The sequence below is a fragment of the Hyperolius riggenbachi genome, chromosome 7 (genome assembly GCF_040937935.1).
Source record: "Hyperolius riggenbachi isolate aHypRig1 chromosome 7, aHypRig1.pri, whole genome shotgun sequence".
Taxonomy (NCBI): domain Eukaryota; kingdom Metazoa; phylum Chordata; class Amphibia; order Anura; family Hyperoliidae; genus Hyperolius; species Hyperolius riggenbachi.
In genome coordinates, this window is record NC_090652.1 from 191,515,690 (window position 1) to 191,543,157 (window position 27,468).

Below are 27,468 nucleotides of genomic sequence, written 5' to 3' on the forward strand. Positions count from 1 at the left end.
CATATTCTCTATGGGGTTCAGGTCAGGAGAGTTGGCAAGCCAATTGAGCACAGTAATACCATGGTCAGTAAACCATTTACCAGTGGTTCTGGCACTGTGAGCAGGTGCCAGGTCGTGCTGAAAAATGAAATCTTCATCTCCATAAAGCTTTTCAGCAGATGGAAGCATGAAGTGCTCCAAAATCTCCTGATAGCTAGCTGCATTGACCCTGCCCTTGATAAAACACAATGGACCAACACCAGCAGCTGACATGGCACCCCAGACCAGACCATCACTGACTGTGTGTACTTGACAGTGGACTTCAGGCATTTTGGCATTTCCCTCTCCCCAGTCTTCCTCCAGACTCTGGCACCTTGATTTCCGAATGACATGCAAAAGTTGCTTTCATCTGAAAAAAGTACTTTGGACCATTGAGCAACAGTCTAGTGCTGCTTCTCTGTAGCCCAGGACAGGCGCTTCTGCCGCGGTTTCTGGTACAAAAGTGGCTGGACCTGGGGAATGTGGCACCTGTAGCCCATTTCCTGCACACACCTGTACACGGTGGCTCTGGATGTTTCTACTCCAGACTCAGTCCACTGCTTCCGCAGGTCCCCCAAGGTCTGGAATCGGTCCTTCTCCACAATCTTTCTCAGGGTCCGGTCACCTCTTCTCGTTGTGCAGCATTTTCTGCCACACTTTTTTTCCTTCCCACAGACTTCCCACTGAGGTGCCTTGATACAGCACTCTGGGAACAGCCTATTCGTTCAGAAATTTCTTTCTTACCCTCTTGCTTGAGGGTGTCAATGATGGCCTTCTAGACAGCAGTCAGGTCGGCAGTCTTACCCATGATTGTGGTTTTGAGTAATGAACCAGGCTGGGAGTTTTTAAAAGCCTCAGGAATCTTTTGCAGGTGTTTAGAGTTAATTAGTTGATTCAGATGATTAGGTTAATAGCTTGTTTAGAGAACCTTTCTCATGATATGCTAATTTTTGGAGATAGGAATTTTGGGTTTTCATAAGCTGTATGCCAAAATCATCAATATTAAAACAATAAAAGGCTTGAACTACTTCAGTTGTGTGTAATGAATCTAAAATATATGAAAAACTAATGTTTATCAGTACATTACAGAGAATAATGAACTTTATCACAATATGCTAATTTTTTGAGAAAGACCGCACGCACGCGCACACACACACACACACACACACACACACACTACCCCTTGAACGAGTTTAGGAAAAGATTGAATTGCACGATTTCTGTCAAATTGCGATTTCAATTCACGATTTTCTTCAAATCAAGCCTAAGCACTAAATTCACAATGTACACAGTACCATTTACAAACATGCACTGACAGAAAATGAGATCATACTATCAAATTGATAGTATGTCATTTTCTGTCATGTTTGTAAACGTTACTGCATTATATGAATGTATCTATTAATCTAAAATGCAATTATGAAAATTAAAGGCAAGAATTGCTTTCATTTAACAAATTTTTTAATAACAAACATGCATGTGTCTTGCATGAACATTCTTTAAAGTTTTTAACAGCAGTAACTTCTTGTAGAAATTCAGTGCACCCCATCAAATAAATGGCGCTGTGCCTGGCTTATGGATTACCAATCCAAACGCAATAGGAAGAAGCAGCCGGCACCTGGGAAGTGGGCACCAATATAATCCATGTTTTTATAGTTCTAAGGGCTGGTTCACACTACAAGAGCTGTTGTAGGTGGCAGCGTTTTGTGATTTTTTTTTTTTTTTTTTTTAAAAGCTCTTGCTAATGTAATACTGTGAGTGTTCACACTGGAGCAATGTTTTTTTTTTTTTTTTTTAAACCCATAGCATTGCATTAGGAAGAGCTTTTTTTCAATCACTAATGCTTAAAAAGCTCTTGCAGTGTGAATCAGCCCTAAGTTTGATTTAATCAGATCTGTCACACAGATGCACAACTTTTCGGAGCAACTGTAACTGCTGCTCCTTTATCAAGTTAAGCTGGCCATACACTAGGCCGATTCCCCGCCAATCGACAGCAGATTCGATCACTGGTATCGAATCTGCCGTCACATCGTTCACGCTACACGCTAAATTTCGATCTATTTCGTCCCGAAATAGATCGATCGCTCTGTGCGGGAAATTGCCGTCGATGGCCCGCGGCTAGGGAGCGCGTCGCTAGCTGCGTTCGAGTGCCCGACGACCGACGCAATAGAGCGGCAATACATAACCTGCTCCACCGGCGCGACTTTCCCTGGTCACAGCTGCTCCGTCTCCGCTCTGGTCTGGTCTCTGGCATGCTTCAGTTCTTCCTGCCCGGCAGGAAGTTTAAACAGTAGAGGGCGCTCTACTGTTTAAACTTCCTGCTGGGCAGGAAGAAGTAAAGCCTGCTGGACCCGGAGACCAGACCAGAGCGGAGAAGACAGCGGAGACCTGGGGAGTCGCACCGGCGGAGCAGGTAATGTATGCTGGAGGGGGGGGAGCGGCGGCGGCACCAGCACCACCACCACCACTACAGATTGTGAACGGTTTCAGGCTTAAATCGGTTCACAATCTGTTTGCAGTAAAGGTAGCCATACGATCCCTCTCTAATCAGATTCGATCAGAGAGGGATCTATCTGTTGGTCGAATCTGATGGCAAATCGACCAGTGTATGGCTACCTTTAGTGACAGACGGGTACCAGCAGTCGCTCCGAAACGTTGTGCATCTATGTGACAGATCTGAATAAAGCAAACTTACAGCTATAAATACATGGATGCTGGTGCCGGCTGCTTCTACCTATTAAAGTCTTTAACAGTTACAAATGGAGAACTAAAAGAGCCATCCTCATCATTTTAACGCAGTAGTGCAAAAAAAAAAAAGCCTATTGAGGCTTCCCTCGCTACTCCGTTGTCCCCCAGCGTGGCCCCCCGGAAGATTAGCAACAGGACATTGTCACTAATCACATCAGGGTCGCGCAGCTCCCCTTCCTGGACCATCGACGCACAGTAGCCGACCATGCCCGCTTGCGTATGTGCAGTAAGCTGGAGCCTTGGGCTCTGTTCTACTGTGCATGGGCCGGCTATTGCGCGTCCGTCCAGTCCATGATCCAGGAAGGGTGCGGCTGCGAGCTCTGCAACAGAAGGCTTCAGAGAAGCAAGGTAAGACTCGAGGATCCTGGGGCTTCCCTCTCTTCAGGGTCGGTATCTGATTTTGAACCCGTGCTTCAGATCAGGTTCACTTTAAATATGTAAGCAATATTAACATTTGCAAACATTTCCAAATAAGTCAAAAAGGCTTTTCTCTTGCCCAACAGTATTGCACTCGGAAACTTTTTCATGAAAAATTTAAACAAAGGCTGACACTCGACAGTCTGACACTAAGTCAGAGTGATACACAGAACAAATAAACTCTCAAAAACGTTTTCCCTGACAACTACATCACCCATTACAGATTTTTGGTCAAGAAAACCAGCATGTCGACCTTGGATGGTTTTAGACATGCGCGCTGACATGTGACAATATTGCCACTAGCACTAAACAATCTCTCTGATGGTGAACTGGTGGCTGGTATGCACAGAAATTTGCAAGCAACTTTGCTCAGCCATGGAAAGTTAACTTTGTGCACTTTCCACCAGGCCAGTGGATCTTGCTCTCCAGCGATAGTTGGACTAATCAGGTAGTTGTCCAGTTCAGCTTTAAGAGCATCCTCCAACTGCATAGTGAATGTAGGAGGCACAGCCTTGCTCTTGAAGAAGTTGCCCAGTGACCTCTTTCCCTTCCCGGTGGTGGATGGAGCTGCCTCTGGTGCACCCTGGGGCATGGCATCTGTGGTGCTAAGACAGGCCCTCCTTTTTCTTTTGTGCCACCTGCTCCATTTGAATCTTCACCTTTTGTTTGATGTCTGGGACATTCTCTGCACTTATATAGTCAGTCTTGAATCTCGGATCAAGGAATGAAGTTATGTCCAGTGGCTCCTGTGTGGCTGGGTCGCTGTATTTATCTTCAATGTAGGCAAGAGCTCTGGACTTTATTTCCTTAGTAAGATTTGTGTCCTCATCATTTTCAGTTAGGGTTGATGTTCTCACAAGATGGAGAACTGGCTTTAGGTAGGACACACTTACATATGCTTCACCAGAAAAAGCATCTGTAAATTCCTGCAGAGGTCCAATGGCATTGTTGATTGATTCAAGGACATCTGTGTCCTGCCAAGTGGGGACCAGGTGACGTGTCTTCTTGTCTTCAGACAACCTGTGACAACGCCTTCTTCTGCTCAAGCACCCTCTCTATCATTTTTTTGCCTTGAACTCCATCTTGCTGCACATTCTGTTATTAGTGAGTGCTCAGGTAAATTACATTTTTGCTGTGCCTTTTTGAGCACTGTCTTCTTTTTCCAGCTATGAGAGAAGACACCAACTATTTGTTTGCAAAGTCCAATTGCCCGCTTCACTCTTGCATCATCTTTAACAGCATTTTCAATTGCAAGATGCAGCCTGTGTCCAAGACATTGAAGTCTGGTCCAGTCATTAAGTTCAACCGCTTTGATGACGTTTGCTGCATTGTCGGTTGTGATGCACGTCTGGTCCTCTTCTGTCAGACCCCAACTTGACACTCTCTCAAACCCTGTGCGATATTCTCTCCAGTGTGGTCAGTGGGAAAGTATGCGGTCTGCAGACAGCGACTTTTCATTTCAAAGTCATCCTTCACAAAATGCACAGTCAAACTTGGATATGGTTCGGTCGTTCTGCTTGACCACATATCAGTAGTGGTGGCGTAATACTGCACATTTTTCAGCTCTGTTACTGCTTTTTCTCTACACTCTGTGTACAGCTGTGGGATGGCAACTTGGTTGATGTAGGTGCGGGAGGGTATCGCATATCTTCTGTCCAGCGTGCGGAGAAGGTTTTTAAATCCGGATTTAGTGACTGTGTTTACAGGCACCATGTCTCTGGCAATGTAGTGCGTTATGGCTGCTGTTATCTCCCGATGTCTTTTTGCTGCCGGAATCATACGGTGTCACACTAGTAAAAGATTCAGTAATTGTAGACTGTTTACTACAGTGGGCCTGCGCATCACTTTCACTTCACTTTTTACTCATGCATTCCTCATGCAAATGCTTGTGATAGTTTTTCAAGTGCCGGTATAAGTTTGTTGTGTTTCCGGTTTTAGTTGCAACTTTAGTGCGACAGGCTCTGCACAGTACCTGTTTCTGTTGCACAGTACCTGTTTCTGTTGCACATCTGTGGTCTCCAACCCAAAATACTTCCAAATGACCGATGTGCTGTTTTTCTTGGAAAGTAAATCTAACTCCGTTTCTGGTTCTGCAGCAGAAGCCATGGCACACATTTCACGAGTTTTCACGACGCGAGGAGCAGGAGCTAGCTGCAACAAGACAGCCCCGGGCCTGTAACAGTAACAAAGGATTGTTCAGCTCACGGCTAGAGGGATACAAAAGGTGAATGACAGGAGTGTGGGCGGAGTCTGCTGCCTATGTTACAAAGTTTGATTGACATGCATGCCCAGCAAATGATGTGGAAGCGCTGGGAGGAGGGAGTCGCCAAGTGAGAGCCAGAGTCTGCTGCTTTATACCAAAAAAAAGTGAGTGAGCCGCATCCACCCCGAGGCTGGAATGTAAGCACTGTCGCTAATCCCCCGCAAACGGCCGCTGCACAGAGCCGGAGAGGGGACTGCTGGACTGCTGCAGGGGGTGAAAAATCGTTGCTATGGCGATCACGGAATAGTCACTTCCGTGATCGCGATTTCGATCAAAAAATGATTTATCGTTCAGGCCACACACACACACACACCACACACCGTCACACACACCGTCACACACACACCCACCCCGTCACACCGCATTTTGCAGAATATAAGACGCTCCGGCATATAAGACGCACCTAGATTTAGAAGGCAAAAATCAGGAGAAAAAAAAACCTAAACCTAGGTGTGTCTATGGTTCAGGGGTGTCTTGCGGACCTTAAAACTCCCCAAAACTGTCTCTAAGCCACACTGCCCGTCTACACTAAATCCTGCTACACTTCACTTACCCCTGCAGCCAACCCAAACTAAACTACGCTTCACTAACTAAATCCTGCAGCCAACACAAACTACCCTTTGCCCCTGCAGCATCTCACCTGATCCTGCCGCCGCGATCCTCTCCTCCTCCGCCTGACTGCCGCCATCCGAGGGTCCTAGCTGTGGTCATCCGAGGCTCCCAACCATCCCATCCAGAATCCCGGCGCACGCTCATCACATAGAAGGGGGCACTGTAACTAGGAAGAGGACGCCGTTACTATGGAGCATGTGGGCGGGGCAGCATCGCGTGATTACCGCATGGCTGCAGTCTGCAGTGAAGACGATCTGGCGGCTGGGACACTGAAGAGCCGGGATTCTGAATGGGATGGTTGGGACCCTCTGATGGCCACAGCTGGGACCCTTGGATGACCCTCGGATGGCGGCAGTCAGGAGGAGGAGGAGAGGATCTTGGCGGGAGGATCCGGTATGTATGTTTTGGGGCCCATATACCGTACCTTTAGAATATAAGACGCACTCACTTTTCCCCCCTGGTTTTGGGGAAGAAAAAGTGTCTTATATTCTGAAAAATACGGTATTCCATATACATGTTGATCTGACTTATGAATAAAATATGATATGGCCTATTTTAAAATGAACATATTCATACGTGGTAGGGACACGTGTGCTATATTTGACCTGCATCCTGCATTCCTCACCTGCAATAAACCTTTTGTATGACTTTTTTCAACAATCCTGGTTCCAAGGTTTATTTGACAAACCTAGCTATTGTTGAATTTTCAGCAAGGTCTGGAGTCTACAGACTGTGTAATGCTGGACTGCCATTTTCTATTTGTGTTCAAGGCTGAATCCGCTCAATTATAGTATAAACTGAAATCAAAATGCCTATAATTTATAGCTAAACCATAATTGCATATGAATAATATTCAATCGGAACACTTCTATTAAACCATAATAAACATACATCTGTGTCTTCATCTCCTATACCTAAAGGGAGTAAAATCTTAATTATTTTTTTAGTTCATAAAGGAATCTATAAAATCTCTTGTATCGGATTATATAACAGATTATGTATATAAGGTATCATTTTAATCATGACAAGTGAAAGAATAGAATTTCAGATGTTTGATTATTCAACAGATTATGTATATAAGGTATCATTTTAATCATAAGTGAAAGAATAGAATTTCAGATGTTTATCTGAGGCCCCCCCCGAAAGTATATGCCAAATACAGGCTATTCCTGTAATTTTTTTTTTTGTTGCTCTCCTGAGCTAATTTCGATATTCATTTATTTATTGTAGTTATAAAACGCCAACATATTACGCAGCGCCGAAGTCTGGCCACTTTGGGTTCTGGCCGAGCAAAACTAGAAGTGGCCGTCTCGCTGCAGCCAATGTAAGAAATGAAAAAGAAAAAAAAAACTTTACAAGATTCCCGGCTGCCTAATTACTGTTTCAATGTCGTGGCAGGGATTCCTGCTGTTCGTTTCAGCAGAGCGGGTGCTGGCTGAAGCAATGTCTGCAACGTTCCCGCTCTGCTTCCCTGCTGCGACGAACTACTCTGGGGGGGGGGGAGTTTGTGTCCCTGTCTGCAAGAGCTAATTAAGAGAGGGGACGGGAAGGAGCCAGAGCCAGCCAGAGCCAAGAAGCTGGCTTTATTTGTCAGAGTATAAGGCGGCTGCCAGGGAATCCGGAAATCTTTTTTTCATTTTTTACATTGGCCGCAGTGAGACGGCCACTTCTAGTTTTGCCCAGCCAGAGGCCAAAGTGGCCAGACTTTAGGTTCTGGCCATAACATCTGGATGGATGGATGAAGATATGGATGGATGGATAAATATATATAAATAAAAAAATATATATAACATTTTATTCTATCAAAAAACCTGCAGACATATACACACAGGCACAATTACTTTTTACTTATTCCTGTAAAACCAAAGACTAGCACATCTGCTGCATTTGAGTCAGTGTCCCTGTATGTTCCTGGCTTAAGCCCCATCTACACCATACCATTTTTTATTTTTGTTAGATTCAATCTGAAATGTCCGATTGGGATTCTATTTGCCATTGCAAAACAATGGCAAATTGAATCGGACTTATACAGCCATCTTCTGTCATAGATGAGCCAGTATCAGACCAGAGGAATCCCCGCAGCATGGACTGACTTTAGGAAGTAAGTGAAGGAAGCACACTCCGCTGCTTTTAACTTTGCATACAGCGGCAATAAGATCAGCACACAGCTGATATTTATATGCCACTCCGCTCTGTTGGGGGAAGACAAAGCTGACACTGTGAGTCCGGTTAAACCACACTGCATTTGCAGGGGGGGGGGGGGGGGAAACCCTCAGCTGGGACACGTCCTTCAGGAGTTTGGGCACGCCCAGGCACCTGCTGAAACACATCGAAAAGGATTAAAAACTCCCGCCCTCCCTCTAACCTCAGTGTATTTGTGTTTCCGCCCGGGAACACACGGAAAGGTAGCTCCTATTTGTTATATTGTGCTCTCACCGGAGGGTGAGTTTGGTCCTGGCGGTGGTACCTTTAGTTAGCCGGGGGGTGCTCCATGGAGGTCGGATCTGGGAAGAACGTGCCGCCGCCGCCATTATGCTGGACGCCCGCGGGTGGAATAGGGCAGTCCAGCTTCCTTCCTCCTGCGCGCCTAGCCTTCTGCCGGCTTTTGTAAAAAAGGGCAGGGGTTCCTGCTGATGCGCATGACGGACTTCTGGGAGGAGAGGGGAAGCGACCGGAAGTGACGTCGGAAGGATGTGTGTATGAAAGGACGCCAGGGAGAGGCCGCTATGGCGCACAATGGAGTCAGCACGTGCTTCAGTGGCCTCTGCGTCCCAGGGCAGTGCACCGGCAGCAGCATCAACGGCAGCAGTGTCGGCGTCCGCAGCGTCAGCCTCCACAGCCAAACAGTCGGATGGTGGGGTGAGTGGGAGAATGCTCTCCCTTACTGAAACCGACCATAAAGATAAGTGATTAATGGGGTTTCTCTGTGTCTGTTTTTTCTTTTCAGGCCAAAGTGGAGTCTAAATCTGGTGGCTCTAGTGTTAGGCCTAAATCTAAGAAATGTTGCCAATGTCTGGCTAAATTATCTTCTAGTTATACAAAAAGTTTATGCCAGAATTGTATTGATGCAGTTATTGCTTCTGAGTCATCAGCGATTTTTAAAAATATAATGCGTTCAGTTAAAAGGGATATGATGGAAACTTTGGGTAAATTTAAAGAGTCCCTTTTGTCAGTTTCCACTGAGGTTTCTGGGGCTGGTCCTTCCTCTGCACCTACTGAGTCCATTCCTCCTCTTATCTCTGGCGATCTGGAGTCGGATCCTCTTGCGGGCCCTTCCCAGTTACCAGTTGATTTTAGAGGGGCTCTGCAGGAGGAGGAGGAGAGGGAAGATTTAGAGAGCGGAAATTTCTCTGAAGTTGAGGAGGGAGAGACCGTTCATTCCGAGGAAGACTCGGATAAAGAGTCTAAAAAACCAGCAAGATTTTTGTTTAATACAGATGAGGTTAATGATTTACTTAAAGCTGTATACACTACGGAACAAATTCCTGAAGTTCAAAAGGAATTGTCAGTTCAGGATCAGGTATATTCCGGTTTGGCTCAGCAAACGGGTAGAGTTTTTCCGTTTCACCAGTCCCTTAAGGACATTATTGCATCGCAATGGCAGGAGCCGGAGCGACGTTTGTTTATCCCGAAGTTGGCTAAGAGAAAATATCCGTTTGCCCAGTCAGATATGGAAAAATTTACGAAGTGTCCAAAGATTGATGCTTCTTTATCTAAATATTCAAAAAATGCGGACCTATCCTTTGAAGACGCAGGGATGCTAAAGGATGCTATGGATAAATGAATTGATTTATTGCTCAAAAAGGCATGGTAATCTGCATCTTTTGCCTTTTTACCAAGTGTAGCGGCTACTTGCATATCCAGGAATTTAAAAGTGTGGATGGAAAATTTTAGTTTCACATATTACTTCTGGTAAAGCTTTGGATACTTATGTCAAGTCTCTGCCGGTGGTTTTGTGATTGGTTGCTTTTTTGGCAGACGCGGCGGTAGAAATTATTAGAATTTCTGCCCGTACTACGGCTCTTATCAATTCTGCCAGGAGAGCGGTCTGGCTCAAGACCTGGGATGGGGACTTGACATCTAAGAACAAATTATGCTCGGTACCCTTTGAAGGTAATTTACTTTTCGGGAGTGAATTAGAGAATATTCTTTCCCGATCAGCGGAGAGGGGAAAACCGTTTCCCAGTAAACGTAAACCCTTTCAATTTAAGAAACGGGAATTTCAGAAGGCCTGGACAGAGGGGGGAGGATCAACCCAAGTCTCATTCCCAACAGAAAAAATGGTCTTTTCCAGCAGGCAAGGGGAAAGGGGGATTTGCTCTTGCTAAACCCAACAACCCCAAAGAGAATAAATGACTCTCGGCCAGTGGGGGGGAGGCTTCGCTTTTTCGTTTCCCAGTGGGGTCAAGTAAATCCAGATCCTTTTATTTTAAAAATTATAAGGGACGGTTACCGTCCGCAATTTTTTGTTCCACCTCCCTCCAGGGTCTACGTGAACAGTCTTCCTCTAGATCAGAGGAAGGCAGACGGACTTCAGTTAGAAATTTCAAAATTAATTTCAAAGCGGGTAATACTTCCGGTGCCTCAAGAGGAAGAGTACCAGGGGTATTATTCCCACATATTTCTGGTCACAAAGAATACAGGGGACTTCAGATTCATTCTGAACCTGAAGTCTCTAAACCCTTTTTTAATTTACAGGAGGTTCAGAATGGAGAACATCTCCTCAGTAAGGGCCCTACTGCAGGGGGAGGAGTTTTTTTGTGTCAATAGATTTACAGGACGCATATTTAGACATCCCCATTGCACAGTCGCATCAGAAGTTTCTGAGGTTCGCAATTCAATCACAGGGACAGTGTCTCCATTACCAGTTTCAAGCACTTCCCTTCGGAATTGCGACAGCCCCTCGAATCTTTACAAAGGTGCTGGCCGAGATCATGAAGTTTAGAAGACTTCAAGGAATAGAGATAATTCCTTATTTAGACGACCTGCTAATTTTTGCCAAAACAGAGCAGACATTAATACGGCACAGAGACCAGGTAATTCAAACCTTAACGCAGTTGGGATGGATAATAAATTATCAGAAATCCCATTTGATACCAACCCAGACGATCGTATTCTTGGGCTATACGATCGATTCAGTCAGAGGCAGGATTTTTCTTCCCATGGTAAAAGTAGAAAAATTACAGTCAGAGTTGAGAAACCTTTTACTGTTACAAGAAACATCCATCAGAAACGTAATGAAGGTTTTGGGGTTAATGACAGCAGCACTCCCGGCAGTCTCTTGGGCACAGTTTCACAGTCGAGATCTGCAGAGGTGGTTGTTAGCAATTTGGGACAAGACTCAAGAGTCTCTGGAGAACGTAGTTCAGATTCCGGGTCAGGTAAAGCAAAGTTTACACTGGTGGCTAGGCACCTCCAATCTCACTCAGGGCAGAGTGTGGAGACAGGAAGACCCAGTGAGAATCCACACAGATGCAAGCGCTTGGGGTTGGGGAGCCACGACCCTAGGTTATCAGGCGCAGGGGACATGGTCCAAGAGGCTGGCAAGAAGCTCGTCCAATCTCAGGGAGCTTCGGGCAGTTCTGGAGGCGTTTTTGCTTTTCAGGAATTGATACAGGACAAGCATGTTCTGTTTTTTTCCGACAATGTTTCCGCAGTGGCGTATCTCAACAAGCTTGTCGACGGAGACTTTTTGCTGGGCAGAGGCAAATCTGTTGTCAGTCGAAGCGATTCACATAAAGGGAACGCTGAATGTGGAAGCGGATTATTTGAGCCGCCACGAACTCGACCAGGCGGAATGGGAATTGAATCAGGAGGTTTTTCTCTGGATAACAGAAAGATTAGGCTCTCCAGAGATCGATCTCTTCGCTTCTCCGACCAACGCGAAGTTACCCCAATTTTTTTCTCTCCATGGCAGTCCGAGCTCCCTGGGATTGGACGCACTATGGGTACCATGGACATTCAGTCTAGGCAATGCCTTTCCGCCCCTAAAGTTAATTCCATGAGTTCTAGAGAAGGTGCAAAGGGAAAAGGCAAATTTAATTCTGATTGCACCGGCCTGGCCCAAGAGGGTTTGGTTTGCCACGCTCTTGAGTCTGTCAGTGCAATCTCCATTACCTCTCCCGCTGAGGTCAGACCTTTTACGACAGGGGCCCGTATTTCATCCCAGGCCGGAGTTGTTCAGTCTATCGGCTTGGATCCTGAGAGGCTAATTCTTAGGAACAAGGGGATATCAGAAAAAGTGATTGATACGTTATTGAAGTGCAGGAAACCCGTCACGCACAAGATCTATAGGAAGGTGTGGAGGGTGTTTGATTCATGGTGTATTTCTCATATTAAATGTCAGTCGGAACTAGGTACCATTCTGGACTTTCTCCAGGAGGGTCTTGAAATGAATTTGTCCCTCAGTACGCTCAGAGTGCAATGTTCAGCGTTATCTATTCTATTGGATAGACCCTTGGCACAAGAAAGGTTAATCAGAGATTTTTTTCGTGCAGTACGAAGATCCACACCTATCAAACAAAAGATTGTTCCACAGTGGGATCTTTCCTTGGTCCTCAATGTGCTAACTAAAACCCCGTTTGAGCCCATTGAGGAAATTGATCTAAAAATTTTTGACGTTTTAAGTTATCTTTTTAGTTGCAATTACGTCGGCCAGGAGACTGGGTGATCTCCAGGCCTTATCTATTAAGCATCCGTTTTTGGCAATTTTTCCGGACAAGGTTGTTCTTCGGTTAGATCCTAATTATTTACCGAAAGTTTCTTCGGAGTTTCACAGATCTCAAAGTATTGTTCTTCCGTCATTTTGTGATAGGCCTTCTTGTGCCAAGGAGTCTGAATTTCATTGTTTAGATGCCAGGCGAGCTATTTTGGCCTACTTGACTAGAACTAGGGAGTTTAGAAAGACCTCTCATTTATTTGTTCTATATGGTGCAAAAAACCGAGGTCTCCAGGCTTCTAGACAGACTATGGCTAAATGGATCTGTGAGGTTATTTCGTTGGCCTACAAGATTTCAGACTCTACTCCACCAACCAGTGTTAACGCACACTCGACCCGTTCCATCTCTACATCATGGGCTGAGAGAGCGGGGGCTACAGTTCAGCAGATATGTCAGGCGGCGACCTGGGCAAGTCCTTCCACCTTTATCAAACACTACAGAGTGGATGTGCTGTCACAACAGGATTTGTCGTTTGGCAGGAAAGTCTACAGGCTGTAGTCCCTCCCTAGGTGGGTCATTTTACTTTTCCATCTCTCCTGAAGGACGTGTCCCAGCTGAGGGTTTGAGAAAGCACCTGCTAGACTTACCGGTAGCGGTGTTTCTATCCTGAAGCTGGGACACTGTCCGCTACCCTTCTGCGCACTTTCCTGACGTCTGTTCTGTTAGAGGTCACTAGGAGGTGCTTCGCTCCTCTCTTCTTTCCTGGTGTGTCCGGTCTTTTACTTTTTTTATACACTGAGGTTAGAGGGAGGGCGGGAGCTTTTAATCCGTTTCGATGTGTTTCAGCAGGTGTCTGGGCGTGCCCAAACTCCTGAAGGACGTGTCCCAGCTTCAGGATATAAATGGATGATAGAAAACAGCGCTCAGAAGTCCAGTCCCTCAGGCAACAGCCTTAGATAATCTTCACAGTAATAGGTAATCACAGTTCATAAATGAGGGTAAGTTGCAAGGTGAGGGGAGTGGTGATACCCCCCCCCCCCAAAAGCAGAACGACTCACCAGATGGAGCGGCCTGAACGGGCCCGTCTACGCCTTAGGGGTATGAGCCACCCCTCAGCTTTTCCTGGCAAACACCTCCGCTGTGGTCCTCAGATATGCAGTAACTTGAGGCACAAACAAAAAGCAAAAACGCTTCACATAGCGTAAAAGGAGACAAACTCCCACGGTTTATTTAATAAAACAGTTAAAAACAGCCCAGCAGTAGTTATTGCGGTATGGGGCTGGTCAGTGATCGGCAAGAGTGCGCCTGTAAGCGGTATACCCGCTAATCACCCAGACTGAAGCCGCAAGGCAGGCTGCCACTGGTAACACAGGATAGCGTGCGCCGACCGGTCACCGCGTCCGATGACGTCAGGCGTAACGCTGCTCCGTAGCTCCGCCTTACGCGTTTCGTCGCTATGGCGACTCATCAGAGGCTACGGAGCCAAGGGAGCAGCGTGAATTTATAGTAAACAGGCAGGCGCTCTGTGGCAATCTCTGTCCACTCCCACACAGCTTACATGATATTTAAAACACATAGCACAGCCCAATCTTAGGCAGCATAGTAAATGAGCATGAATAATGATAATAGAATTACAGTAAAAACAACGCAGATCATAAAAAGTAAATATTAAACAGACTGCAATCCCTATAAGGACCCCAGGGGTCAGCAGCAGACATATTCAGATTAGGTCATGTAAACTAGGTCAAACATTCAAATACACATACACGTTTATTGGGGAAACGGTGGTCAGGGCCAGCCACAATATTAAACTATGAGCATTAAATGCATGAAATAATGGGCAGCCCCCTAACAATGAGAGCTCGAATTTAGATTTAGGATTTGCCTCCAATGTATTTCACCAGGCATCCCAAGGCTGGATAGTACATTTACATACACAGTAAACCAAAGCACCACCCAAGCCGCCACACCCCCAGCAGACCAAGGACACAACACACCAAAGGCAGCTGGTCTTAGCTGTTGCTGATGTAGCAGTTAAGGTCTATGTCTATATTCAAGCCATTTGGCTCCAGTACACCCATTCTGTGAATCCATTGGGTCTCCAGTTTTGAGACCTCACGGGTGCGATTACACCCCCTCCAATGTGCTTTAACCTTTTGGATCCCACACACTCGCAAACTGCGAGAACAGGAGCCATGATGCTTCAGGATAGAAACACCGCTACCGGTAAGTCTAGCAGGTGCTTTTCCCATGTTTTTTTAGGTAAAAGTTGGGGAGTTAGCTTATACACAAGTATATACGGTATACTAAACCTGGTATGTCAATGTTCCAGGAGCCTCTTGTTGAAGTTCTTCCCCAGTTAGTATCCTCCTATGTCCCCTCTTTGTCCTCCCAGATGTTCCCCTTCTGTCCCCAGGTGTCCCTCCTTCTGTCCCCAGGTGTCCCTGCTACTTGCTCAATGTTTAAATGTATACATTGTGGTGCTGCTTCTCTATTCCACCCCCTCCCCCCCCCTTCGCTATTTCCTCCATATCCTCCGCTTCTCTCCCCCACTTCCCCGCTACTAACCTGTGTCCCTACCTGATGTATAAAATGCAGCGCTGCTGCAGGCTCTTAAAGGAGAACTGTAGTGAAAGGTATATGGAGGCTGCAATATTGATTTCCATTGAAGCAATACCAATTACCTGGCTATCCTGCTGATCCTCTGCCTTTAACCTCCCTGGCGTTCTGATTATATGTGGCGCATGGCCGCGGGTGGGTTTCTTTTTTTTTTTTTTTTTTTTTTTTTTTTACATGTAGCTAGCCTAGCGCTAGCTACATGCTTCCCCCTCCCTTCGCTATCCCACTCACCCTTCCGATCGCCGCCGGCGCAAATACCCAACAGGAAATCCCGTTCTGAACAGGATTTCCTGTATGGGCTTCCCCCGTCGCCATGGCGACGATCTGACTGACGTCATGAAGGGGAGTCCCGATCCACCCCATAGCGCAGCCTGGCGGTGATTGGCCAGGCTGCGCAAGGGGTCTGCGGGGGGGCCCTCTTTTGCGACGATCGGAAACAAACGCGCAGCTAGCAAAGTGCTAGCTGCATGTTTGAAAAAAAATTATGCAAATCAGCCCACCAGGGCCTGAGCGATCCAGCGCGGCAGTATTGGACGCGCTGAGCTCGTCCGTAACGCCCAGCTGGTTAATGCTCTCAGCCATAGACCCTGAACAAGCATGCAGTAGAGCAGGTGTTTCTGATAATTTTGACAGATCTGAGAAGATTAGCTGCATTTTTTTTTTTTTTTTTTTTTTTTTTTTTTTTTGGGTGTGATTTTAAACACTACTTCAACCAAATAGAACAGCAGGGCTGCCAGGCAACTGGTATTGCTTAAAAGGAAATAAATATGACAGCCTCCATATCCCAAACAATATAGTGGCAGTGGGGAAATTAAATGGCAGGACATACACACCATATAGAATAATTAAGTAAATGACATATACATACGCCTCAGATACTGCAAAAAATCGTATATAACTTTATTAAATGATGAAATAATCAATAAAAGGTACATGGAATGGCCACCCCGTCACGACACATACCATCCAGACCTCCATACATACTGACAATCTCTCGCCGGCATCTAAAAAGTAAAAAAAAACAAGATGCTAGAAGTCCAGATAAACATTCCTAACCACAAGGCTAAATATGCAGAAGCACCGCATTCAAATCGCCAGTATCCAGATTCTTTGGATCAAATGCAGGTCAATAATGGTCACCATTCATAAAGCCCCATTGATGCCTGTGGGCGGTATGTATATGAAACATCAGTTGTTGCAGGCAGGGCTGTGGAGTCGGTACAAAAATCTTCCGACTCAGACTCCTCTGCTTCTGAAACCACGACTCCGGGTGCCAAAAATTGCCCAGACTTCAACTCCGACTCCACAGCCCTGGTTGCAGGATGTTAGTAAGCAAAAGCAGTAAAGGACAGGAGGCATGCAAGATCTATTGTGAACGTCCATGCACAAACTAGGCAGCAAAAAGAGATTGGACCTTGGCCGGTCACAGTCAATGTATAATGTACAGTGGAGGAAATAATAATTTGACCCCTCACTGATTTTGTAAGTTTGTCCAATGACAAAGAAATGAAAAGTCTCAGAACAGTATCATTTCAATGGTAGGTTTATTTTAACAGTGGCAGATAGCACATCAAAAGGAAAATCGAAAAAATAACCTTAAATAAAAGATAGCAACTGATTTGCATTTCATTGAGTGAAATAAGTTTTTGAACTCTCTAACAATAAAAGACTTAATACTTAGTGGAAAAACCCTTGTTTGCAAGCACAGAGGTCAAACTTTTCTTGTAATTGATGACCAAGTTTGCACACTAGGAGGAATGTTGGTCCACTCCTCTTTGCAGATCATCTCTAAATCCCTAAGGTTTCGAGGCTGTCTCTGTGCAACTCTGAGCTTGAGCTCCCTCCATAGGTTTTCTATTGGATTAAGGTCCGGAGACTGACTAGGCCACTCCATGACCTTAATGTGCTTCTTCTTGAGCCACTCCTTTGTTGCCTTTGCTGTATGTTTTGGGTCATTGTCGTGCTGGAACACCCATCCACGACCCATTTTCAGTTTCCTGGCAGAGGGAAGGAGGTTGTCATTCAGGATTTCACGATACATGGCTCCGTCCATTTTCCCGTTAATGCGATTAAGTTGTACTGTGCCCTTAGCAGAAAAACACCCCTAAAGCAAAATGTTTCCACCCCCCATGCTTGACGGTGGGGACGGTGTTTTGGGGTCATAGGCAGCATTTTTCTTCCTCCAAACACAGCGAGTTGAGTTAATGCCAAAGAGCTCTATTTTGGTCTCATCAGACCACAGCACCTTCTCCCAGTCACTCACAGAATCATTCAGGTGTTCATTGGCAAACTTCAGATGGGCCTGCACATGTGCCTTCTTGAGCAGGGGGACCTTGCGAGCCCTGCAGGATTTTAATCCATTGCGGTGTAATGTGTTTCCAATGGTTTTCTTGGTGACTGTGGTCCCTGCTAATTTGAGGTCATTCACGAACTCCTCCCGTGTAGTTCTAGGATGCTTTTTCACCTTTCTCAGAACCATTGACACCCCACGAGGTGAGATCTTGCGTGGAGCCCCAGAGCGAGGTCGATTGATGGTCATTTTGTGCTCCTTCCATTTTCGAACAATCGCACCAACAGTTGTCACCTTCTCTCCCAGCTTCTTGCTAATGGTTTTGTAGCCCATTCCAGCCTTGTGCAGGTCTACAATTTTGTCTCTGACATCCTTGGACAGCTCTTTGGTCTTTCCCATGTTGGAGAGTTTGGAGTCTGCTTGATTGATTGATTCTGTGGACAGGTGTCTTTTATACAGGTGACTAGTTAAAGACAGGTGTCCTTAATGAGGGTGACTAATTGAGTAGAAGTGTCTAACCACTCTGTGGGAGCCAGGACTCTTAATGGTTGGTAGGGGTTCAAAAACTTATTTCACTCAATGAAATGCAAATCAGTTGCTATCTTTTATTTTAACCACTTCACCACTGAGGGGTTTTACCCCCTGACCACCAGAGCAATTTTCACCTTTCAGCGCTCCTTCCATTCATTCGTCTATAACTTTATTATTACTTATCCCAATGAAATGAACTATATCTTGTTTTTTTTGCCACCAATTAGGCTTTCTTTAGGTAGGACATTATGCCAAGAATTATTTTATTCTAAATGTGTTTTAATGGGGAAATAGGAAAAAATGTGGGAAAAAATTATTATTTTTCAGTTTTCGGCCATTATAGTTTTTAAATAAAGCATGCTACTGTAATTAAAACCCATGAAATGTATTAACCCATTTGTCCCGGTTATAAAACCATTTAAATTATGTCCCTATCACAATGTTTGGCGACAATATTTTATTTGGAAATAAAGGTGCATTTTTTTCAGTTTTGCATCCATCCCTAATTACAAGTCCATAGTTTATAAAGTAACAGTGTTGTACCCTCCTGATATAAATATTTAAAAAGTTCAGTCCCTAAGGTAACTATTTATGTGTTTTTTTTTTTTTATTGTATTTTTTTTTTTTTTTTTTAATTACAAAAAAAAAATAAAAAAAATTGGGGAGTGTGGGAGGTAATGAGTTAATTTATTGTGTAAATGTAATGTTTGTATATGTAAAATGCTTTTAGGGTGTAGTTTACTATTTGGCCACAAGATGGCCACAGAGTGTTTGTTTACATGCGACCTGTAAGCGTCTGGAAGGACGCTTACAGGAAGCAGTAGGAGGCTGGGAGACGCACAATGATCTCGCTGTTTCTGAAAGAAGCAGCAGATCATTGCGGGGGCTAGATCAACGAACGGGAATGGATTTTCCCGTTCATTGATCTCCGGGCGAGCGGGCGGCGGCGTGCACGAGCGGCGGGTGCGCGCGCACGAGCGGCGGGAGCGCGGACAGCGGCGGTAGCGCGGAAGGTACGGATTTCTCCGTCCCTGGTTTTTTAGGAGGGAAAAAAGGGGCGGAGAAATTCGTACCGCTGGGGGTAAAGTGGTTAAGGTTATTTTTTCGATTTTCCTTTTGATGTACTATCTGCCACTGTTAAAATAAACCTACCATTGAAATGATACTGTTCTGAGACTTCATTTCTTTGTCATTGGACAAACTTACAAAATCAGTGAGGGGTCAAATAATTATTTCCTCCACTGTATATGCACACCTTGCATAAGCCTGTAGTGCAAATTGCAGCAACTTCTCTCACCAATCCAGTCGAGCGGGCGACCGCATCATCTTCCAGGCATCAGGTGGCAGTTTAAAGCGGCTATTTTAGCACACGATAGATTCCAGCAAGAGTTCCATGTCAGCGTGCAGGAAGGAGGTACTACAGCTCCAAGCAAACAGTCACGGCCTGGAATCGAACGTTTTGCACGGCGATGGCAGTGCCCTTTTACAGGCATGTAGTGTGCTGGGTGGAGGTCAGGATGGCGTGGCGTCCCATGCAGGCTGTGTGGCTCCCCCGACGTTTTGCAGACTTCCGGCTTTCTCATGGGGGCGTGGTTGCCACAGTGTTGTTTCCCCTCACCCTTTACCTAACAAACAGCCAACCAGTGCACACGCATCACGTACATTCGTTCCCATAGCAACCGGGAGGCATAGTGGACGTATGGGACGAGGAACATTGCGTGAGCGCCGTAATGGCGTAATGCGGCCAGTAAAGGGTCAGGCGCATCGCACAGAACACAGCCCACTCCGGACCAAACACAGGAAAGGAAAACCAGTATAAGTGGAACAAGAAGTAGTTCCTACTGAAGCGTGTCAGCGCTCCCCTGCAGTGACTCAAAGCAGGTAACATTGGTCCCATTATATTATAAAATCTCTCTCTCTCTCTCTCTCTCTCTCTCTCTCTCTCTCTCTCTCTCTCTCTCTCTCTCTCTCTCTCTCCCAATTATCCTTTAACTCTCCAGTAGTGCCCCTGGGGATAGCTGACCTGGTCACCTCCCCACCTCTTGCACTAGTGAATGCGGCTTGTACTGATGTTTCATCAGTACAGGCCAACACTAGAGCAAGAAGATTGGCGGTGATCAGGTTGGCTATCTGCTGGAGATGTAAGAGTCTGCAGCAGCACTACACTTTACACATCATGCAGGGACACATGCTTAGTAGTGGGGACATGGCGGAAAAAAAAGGGCACACAGAAGCGCTACAATGTATACATGTAAACACTTAGCAAGTAGTGGGGACCAGACATGGGCTCATGAGTAGTTACTAGTGCCTAAGGACTCAAATTTGTGATTTTAAATGAGGCTTAATTGCCTCAGGTGTGCGGCTGGATGAGAATGGGTTATTTACCCGTAAGTCCGTCGTCCTCCCTGCGCTGTCCTATTGGACGCGTTGCAAGCCTCACTACGCACACCTTTTCCTTCCAGCTTGGAGGAAGTGCGAGGTGGTGAGGCTTGCAACACGTCTAATAGGAAGCGTGCAAGCTGTTTGGAGTGCAGGGAGGACGACGGACTTATGAGTAAACCCCTTTTCAGCTGCACACTTGAGGCAATTAAGCCTCATTTAAATCACAAATTTGAGTCTTTAGGGACTCTTAACTACTCATGAGCCCATGCCTGGCGGGGACATGGGGGAAACGATCTGGCACACAGGCATGGAATCCCCGACGGGTTGGCGGGTATTTAGAAGTTGGGGATTCCTTGCCTTTGTTGTGTAAGAAGCAGAAATTTTGGGGGAAGAAGGTGTCTTATACGGCGGAAAATAGCAGGAATAGGGTGGGGTGAGCAGGGGGCGATGGAATGGAGGAGAGGGAAATCTCTCCAGATTGTGGTAATTTTTTTGATTTAGTTTTTGGTAGGTCAGTGGCTGAGCGGGTGGAGGCTGAAGGGGAGGTGTGGGATTTAGTAGGGCATTGAAAGTGGCAAAAAGACGTTGAGTTGTAGGCTTCGGTAGCGATCACACCAGTGACTTATTACTGTTTAACCAGTGATGGGAAATATGGTATGTCTGCAGCTTGTTCTTGTACCCCAGGAAGTCATGGTTATGGCGGGATTTTCTCAATTTGCGTTCTGCAGCTCATGCCTCTCTTCGTATGTTTTTTTTTGGGGGGGGGGGGGGGTTGTGAGGGCAGTGTGCAAAGGTTGGGGCAACTGTTTGTGCGAAAGGTCAGGGAAGCAGCATGATCTAAGCTTGCTAAGAGGTCATGATTTTTTTTTTTTTAAATTCGTTTTATTATAGAAACCTATATATACAACATATATATCACAGTGGACACATGTTACACAGTATTCATGGAATAATAAAGATTAATGGTCACTGTTCATTACTTGTTCAATTCAAGGATACATTGCAGAATAAAGTATAGAGATCTTCATTGTCTGGTTGGTCTATTTCTGGTGGAGACCTCTTGCTTAAAGGAAACTTAACATAACGATAACTACAAACTAACCTTAGTTTAGACAGACAGTGGGGGTGTAGTATAGAGAGTAGAATTTCCAATTGTTTGGAGATATCATCTCCAAACAACTGTGAAAGAAGTAATTGTTGTGTAGTGGCTGCTGTTATACCGTGCTCTGAGACTCTAGCCAATTGCTCCACACCTTCTCAAATTTATTGGGACAATTTCGATGTGAATATAACACCTTTTCAAATTGTATAGTTTCTAAAGTTAAAGATTTCCATTGTGGTATCTGTGGTGATTCAGGAGATAGCCACCTTAGAACTATTGTTTTCCTTGCAAGAAATAGAGATTCCCGGATAAATATCCGATGGTGATGCTGACCTTCTAGTTCATCCATCAGGCCAAATAGGCAAAGCTTAGGGGATATTGTTAGTGGGTAGTCGCAAAAAGCAGACAAAATACTAATAACATGATTCCAAAAATCTCTTACTGTTGGCCACGACCAAATTAGATGGATAAAATCTGCGTTAGTACTGCCACATTTCGGGCAGTTGTCATTGTCCCTGAGTTTTTTTGCTATACATTGAAACCGGAGACCAGTAGGCTTGATGTAATATGTAAAGTTGAATTAATCGGTTGTGTGCAGCTACAGAAGACAATCTGACCGATAGAAAGAAAGAAATCATCCCATTCATCTTCTTCGATTTCTATACCACCTAATTCCCCCTTGTCTATCCCTGAGATTGTTTGGCAGTCTATTTGGGCATTTAAAAGGTGAGTATAGAGGTACGAAATTAGTCCCTGTACACCTTGTGTCCTAAGGACACCTATTAATGGATATTCTGAAATTTGTATGGGCAAGTTACCAAATTGTGCTCTGAGAGCATGTCTGAGTTGAAAAATTCTAAGTAGTGCGGGGCTGGGCACCTGATATGTACGGGCAATTTCTGTTACGGACAGAATTTCTTGACTGCTGGAAGTCACATAAGCTAAAGTATATACTCCTCTAGTTTGCCAGAAGGTAGAATCAGGAAGAGATAATAAATGTGGAAGTGAAGGATTAAACCGAAGTGGGGTTTCTGGAGGTATTTCCTTGTATTTATATATATTCTTACCGCCTCTCCACACCTGCAGGGCCAGTTTATGTAAAGGAGTGCGAGTGTGAATAGTCCCTTTTGCACCTGACTCCAGTAGAGTGAACAGATTTTTATTTGGAGCATACTCTGCCAAAAGAGCTTCTAATGGAGTAGGAGTTTGACCTGGCATCCATGACTGTAAAAACCTAAGCTGACCTGCTATGTAATATAGATAGAAGTCCGGGAGGCTCAACCCTCCCTCATCCATGGGCCTCATGAGTGATTGTAGCCTTATTTTAGCTCTCTTACCTCCCCAGATAAATGTAGAAATTATACTGTTTAATTTAGTAAAGAAGGATTTTTTAATCGGGATTGCAGAGTGTTGCATAATGTATGAAATCTTTGGAAGAGAGATCTTTTTGAGAATATTTACTCTACCTATTACTGCTAAAGGCAGTTTCCCCCATATTTTGCATTTGTCAGAAAGCTCTTGTATTAATGGGAATATATTAGCTTTATAGAAGTCATTGGCTGATTTAGTGATTATAATTCCAAGATATCTAAACTGGTTCACAATTTGCAAAGGGCATTCATCAGTTGTAAGGCTAATAGTCTCTTTATCTAAGGGCATAATACAGGATTTGTCCCAGTTTGTACGTAGTCCAGAGTATAGGCTAAAGGTATTAATAATAGACATTGCTTCTCGTAAGGAGGAGTATGTATCTTCTAGATATAATATGACATCATCGGCATATAAGCCGATAATGTCTGTGTAAGAGCCTAGTGTTAAACCACGCAATAGCTGGGAGGACCTTACTTTTATTGCTAGGGCTTCAATAGCCAGGGAGAACAAATACGGGGAAAGGGGACACCCTTGGCGAGTTCAGCGTTGTAAAGTAAAATATTCTGACACCTGTCCGTTGATACTAATTCTGGCCTTTGGGGATCTGTATAGGGTCCTTATCCAATTGGTAAAGTTGGGGCCGAATCCGAACCTCTCCAGACATACAAGCAGGAAATCCCACTCTATGGAATCGAAAGCCTTCATAGTGTCTAAATACACCAGAGCCCTGTCCCCTGTTACGTTATGCTGAAATTGAGAATAAACCAACGTACGTCTTATGTTTATTGAAGTGCTTTTTCCTCGCATAAATCCAGTTTGGTCTGGATGGACTATATCTAGGATGCATTTATGTAGCCTATTTGTGAGTAGTTTTGTGAAAATCTTGTAATCGGAATTTAGTAAGGAAATCGGCCTGTATGACCCGCATTGAAGTGGATCCTTACCCGGTTTCAATAAAACTATTATGGTGGCTTCATTCCAGCTGTCTGGGATTTCCCAGGACGAGTTAATTGAGGAAAATAAGTTGAGAAGTGCTGGTGTTAAACTATCTCTGTATTTTTTTTATATAAGTCTACTGGAAATCCATCAGGGCCTGGGGCCTTATTGGATTGCAGAGAGTTAATGGCTACATCTATCTCGTCTAAAGTGAAGGGAGCATCAAGGGATTTAATTTGTTCCTCAGATAAACTGGGGAATATGCAGTCAGCTAGGTATGATTTCATGTCATCAGTAGATGTGTTTATCTGGGAGGTATATAACTTCTTATAGAACTGAGTGAAGGCTTTCAGTATCTCTGGAGTGGTCCGGACCAGGCACCCATCTTGTTTTTGAATATTTGTGATCGTTGCAGACTCTCTATGTCCATGAGCCATTTGAGCTAGCAAGCGACCGGTAAAGTTTCCATTTTCGAAGTAGGACTGTCTTGTGAAAAATATTTTCTGTTTGGACTTGTGATTTAGATAAATATTTCACGTTGTGCCAGCAGCCAGGTTCTTCTGGACCGGTCAGACGGGTCATTAATGTAAATCTGTTCTAGTTCAGAACATTTTTGAGATAGGCCATTTTCCTTTGCACTGGCCTCTCTCTTAATATAAGAGATTGTAGTGTATGCATCCTCTCAGATAGCACTTGAATGCCTCCCATATTATCGGTTCAGCACTAGTGTTTACATTCATGGAAAAATAATCCGTAATTTGTTCTATTGTGCGATCTGGTTGTGGGAAAAGACTTAACCAGAAGGGATTCAATTTCCATGTTGGTCGTATGGTTTCTTGTGAGGTTGATAAGGATATCAATAAAGGGGAGTGGTCGGAGATTCCTCTATTTAAATATTCTATCTTCCTTAGTATATGAAGTGTTTCAGTATTGACTAGTGCCAAATCGTTTCGGGATAGTGATCTCTGAGCAGGCGCATAGCAAGAGAATGCACAGGAGTTTGGATTGAGGGTACAAGAGGTCATGATTTTATTAAGCTGCAGTTTGGTTGGGGCAGGTTAGGCTGGAGAGGGAGTGGAGGGGTGTGGCTAGTACATGGGGGTCGAGGTTGCGCAGTTCTCTCTGCCACTGTATGGGAGAGGAGGCAGGGGGTGCTTCGAAGGCGTGAAGGTGAGGTGATGTTTGGAGATAGGGAATGGCGCAATGTCCAGGTTCTTAGGGGTGATGCATTTGGAGAATATTAGGTCCAGGATATTACCAGCGCTGTGGGTAGGGGTGTTGGTGTACTGAGAGAGGCCAAGGGAATTGGTGAGGGATAGAAGCTGAGTGGCGGCAGAGGTGGTGGGCTCATCAAGTAGAATGTTAAAGTTTCCGAGGATGATAGTGGGGTAGCCAGGAGGCAAGGTTGTCTAGGAAATGCATAGTTGTACTGGGGGGAGGGGGGGAGCGGTATAGGACTGCGATAATGGCTGGGAGAGGATGGTAGCGGCAGATAGCATTCGCCATAAACGAGGTAAAGTGAAGAGCAAGGGGAGGGGTAAGAACACAGAGAGGAGCAGGCCCACCCCTCTCCTAGGCCTGTTCGCTGGTCTTTGGGTATGACTGAGGTGTAGACCCCCGTAGGAGATTGCTGCAGGCAGGTCGGAGGGGGTGAGCCAGGTCTCGGCAAGGAAGGTAAGCGTTTTGGAGAGGAAGAGGTCATGGATGGTTATAAGCTTGTTACGGATAGATCTCGCATTCCTGAGTCCGCAGCATAGAGGGAGGTGTCTGTGGATGGGAATGAGGTTGGGGCGAGGATGCTTTGTGTGTGTGGGGAGGGTGGCAGTTGGTGGGTGGTGCAGTGGGGCTAGGTGGGTGATTTTGGTTGTGGAAGGGGGTTGGGTGGGGAATAAGGAGAGGAATTGGGGGGCTGGGAGACAAGTGGGGTCAAGTGGGACTGGGGTTAAGACAGGGGACTAGGGGCAGGAGCAGATGGAGTCAGAACATGAGGCACTGGTAGGGCATTTTATTGGGGGAGAGAGGAGCAGATATGAGGGTGGTACGCATACTGATGTGCTGGGAGTACATATTGATGCGGTGGTGTTGTAGGTCGGAAAAATAGTGGGGCGGCAGCAGCCAGGGAATCATTGGTGGTGGGGTTGACTATGGCTATGGAGGAGTAATTGGTAGATTATCAGTGGGGGTGGCTTGCAAGCAGGGATGATCTGATTTGCCTGCAATATTGCTCAGCAATACAAGTAAATTACAATAAAGATGGTTATCTTGGTGGGATGCTTAATTCTGCTGAATTACTGGTGAATTACGGTAAATTATGTTTTCGCCATTTGAAAGCTGCCCTTAGAAAGCAAATCAAATTGTCGGCAAACAAACAATATGCACTTTTTTATATACACAGGGCTAGAGCAATGTGTAATCCAGTAAGGCCTGGTCCGTCAGACCCTCCCGCTGGGCGGGCATTCCAGCGACAGTACAGTGTGTGTACAGTCTGTCTGCAGACTGATAAGGCTGTTTCTGAACGATCCGCTGAGCGGATCGTTCAGAAACTGCCTCATCAGTCTGCCTGACAGACTGTACACACGCTGTACTGTCGCTGGAACGCCCGCCCAGCGGGAGGGTCTGACGGACCAGTCGTTCCAGCCTATCAAGCATGTGTACGAGCCTTAAGCCTCATTCAAAGCTCAACAGCAGTCTTTTATGCAGCACAATTGTCAAACAGCTTTTGTTGTGAAACAAGTTGAAACCACTAAAACAAGTCTTTTGCTATTGTTCAAAAAGCTGATAAGAAGTCAATCCAACAGTTGGATTGCCTTCTTATCAGTCTTATCAGCTGTTTGAACAATAGCAAAAGACTTGTTTTAGTTGTTTCACATCTAAGTTGTATGAGGCTTAACAGACAAGTTTGGCAGATAGTTGGACAGATAGTTGGTAGGTGTGTATGAACCTTTACTTTTTCATCCCGATCCGCTTTAAATGGTGTAATAACCGGGACAAATGGGCAAATAAAATACATGGGTTTTAATTATGTATTATTATAAAGCTATAATGGCCGAAAACTGAAAAATCTTATTTTTTCCATTCTTTTCCTAATATTACTACTAAAATGCATTTAGAAATAAATAATTCTTAGCTGAATGTACCACCCAAAGAAAGCCTAATTGGTGGCGGAAAAAACAAGATATAGATCAATTAATTGTGATAATTAGTGATAATTATTAGCGAATGAATGGGAGGTGAAAATTGCTCTGATGCATAAGGTGAAAAATAGCCGTGGGCTGAAATGGTTAAACTGCAAGTTTCATGGACTGTAAAAAAGGTCAGTGGGAGGACTTGTTTAGCTTTAAACTTAACAAATATGATTTTGGCTGTGTAGTAACTTGTATGTAAAGAGAACTTCATATGATACTTAACTTAAATGTCTAAACTATATTTTACAGGTGTCATGCTGGCAGTTGATGCAGTTATTTCCGAGTTGAAGAAACAGTCCAAGCCTGTAACCACACCTGAGGAAATAGCCCAGGTA

General features: G+C 45.0%; 1 protein-coding gene across 2 annotated transcripts in view; it reads left to right on the plus strand.

The window, feature by feature from the left end:
* HSPD1 (heat shock protein family D (Hsp60) member 1) overlaps positions 1–27,468 on the plus strand; it is a 715,033-nt gene that overhangs the window by 517,894 nt on the left and 169,671 nt on the right. For both annotated transcript variants that reach the window (XM_068244950.1, XM_068244948.1), the window contains exon 4: positions 27,383–27,465. In XM_068244950.1, the coding sequence (XP_068101051.1) occupies positions 27,383–27,465 (83 nt within the window). The remainder of the gene's footprint in view (positions 1–27,382; positions 27,466–27,468) is intronic.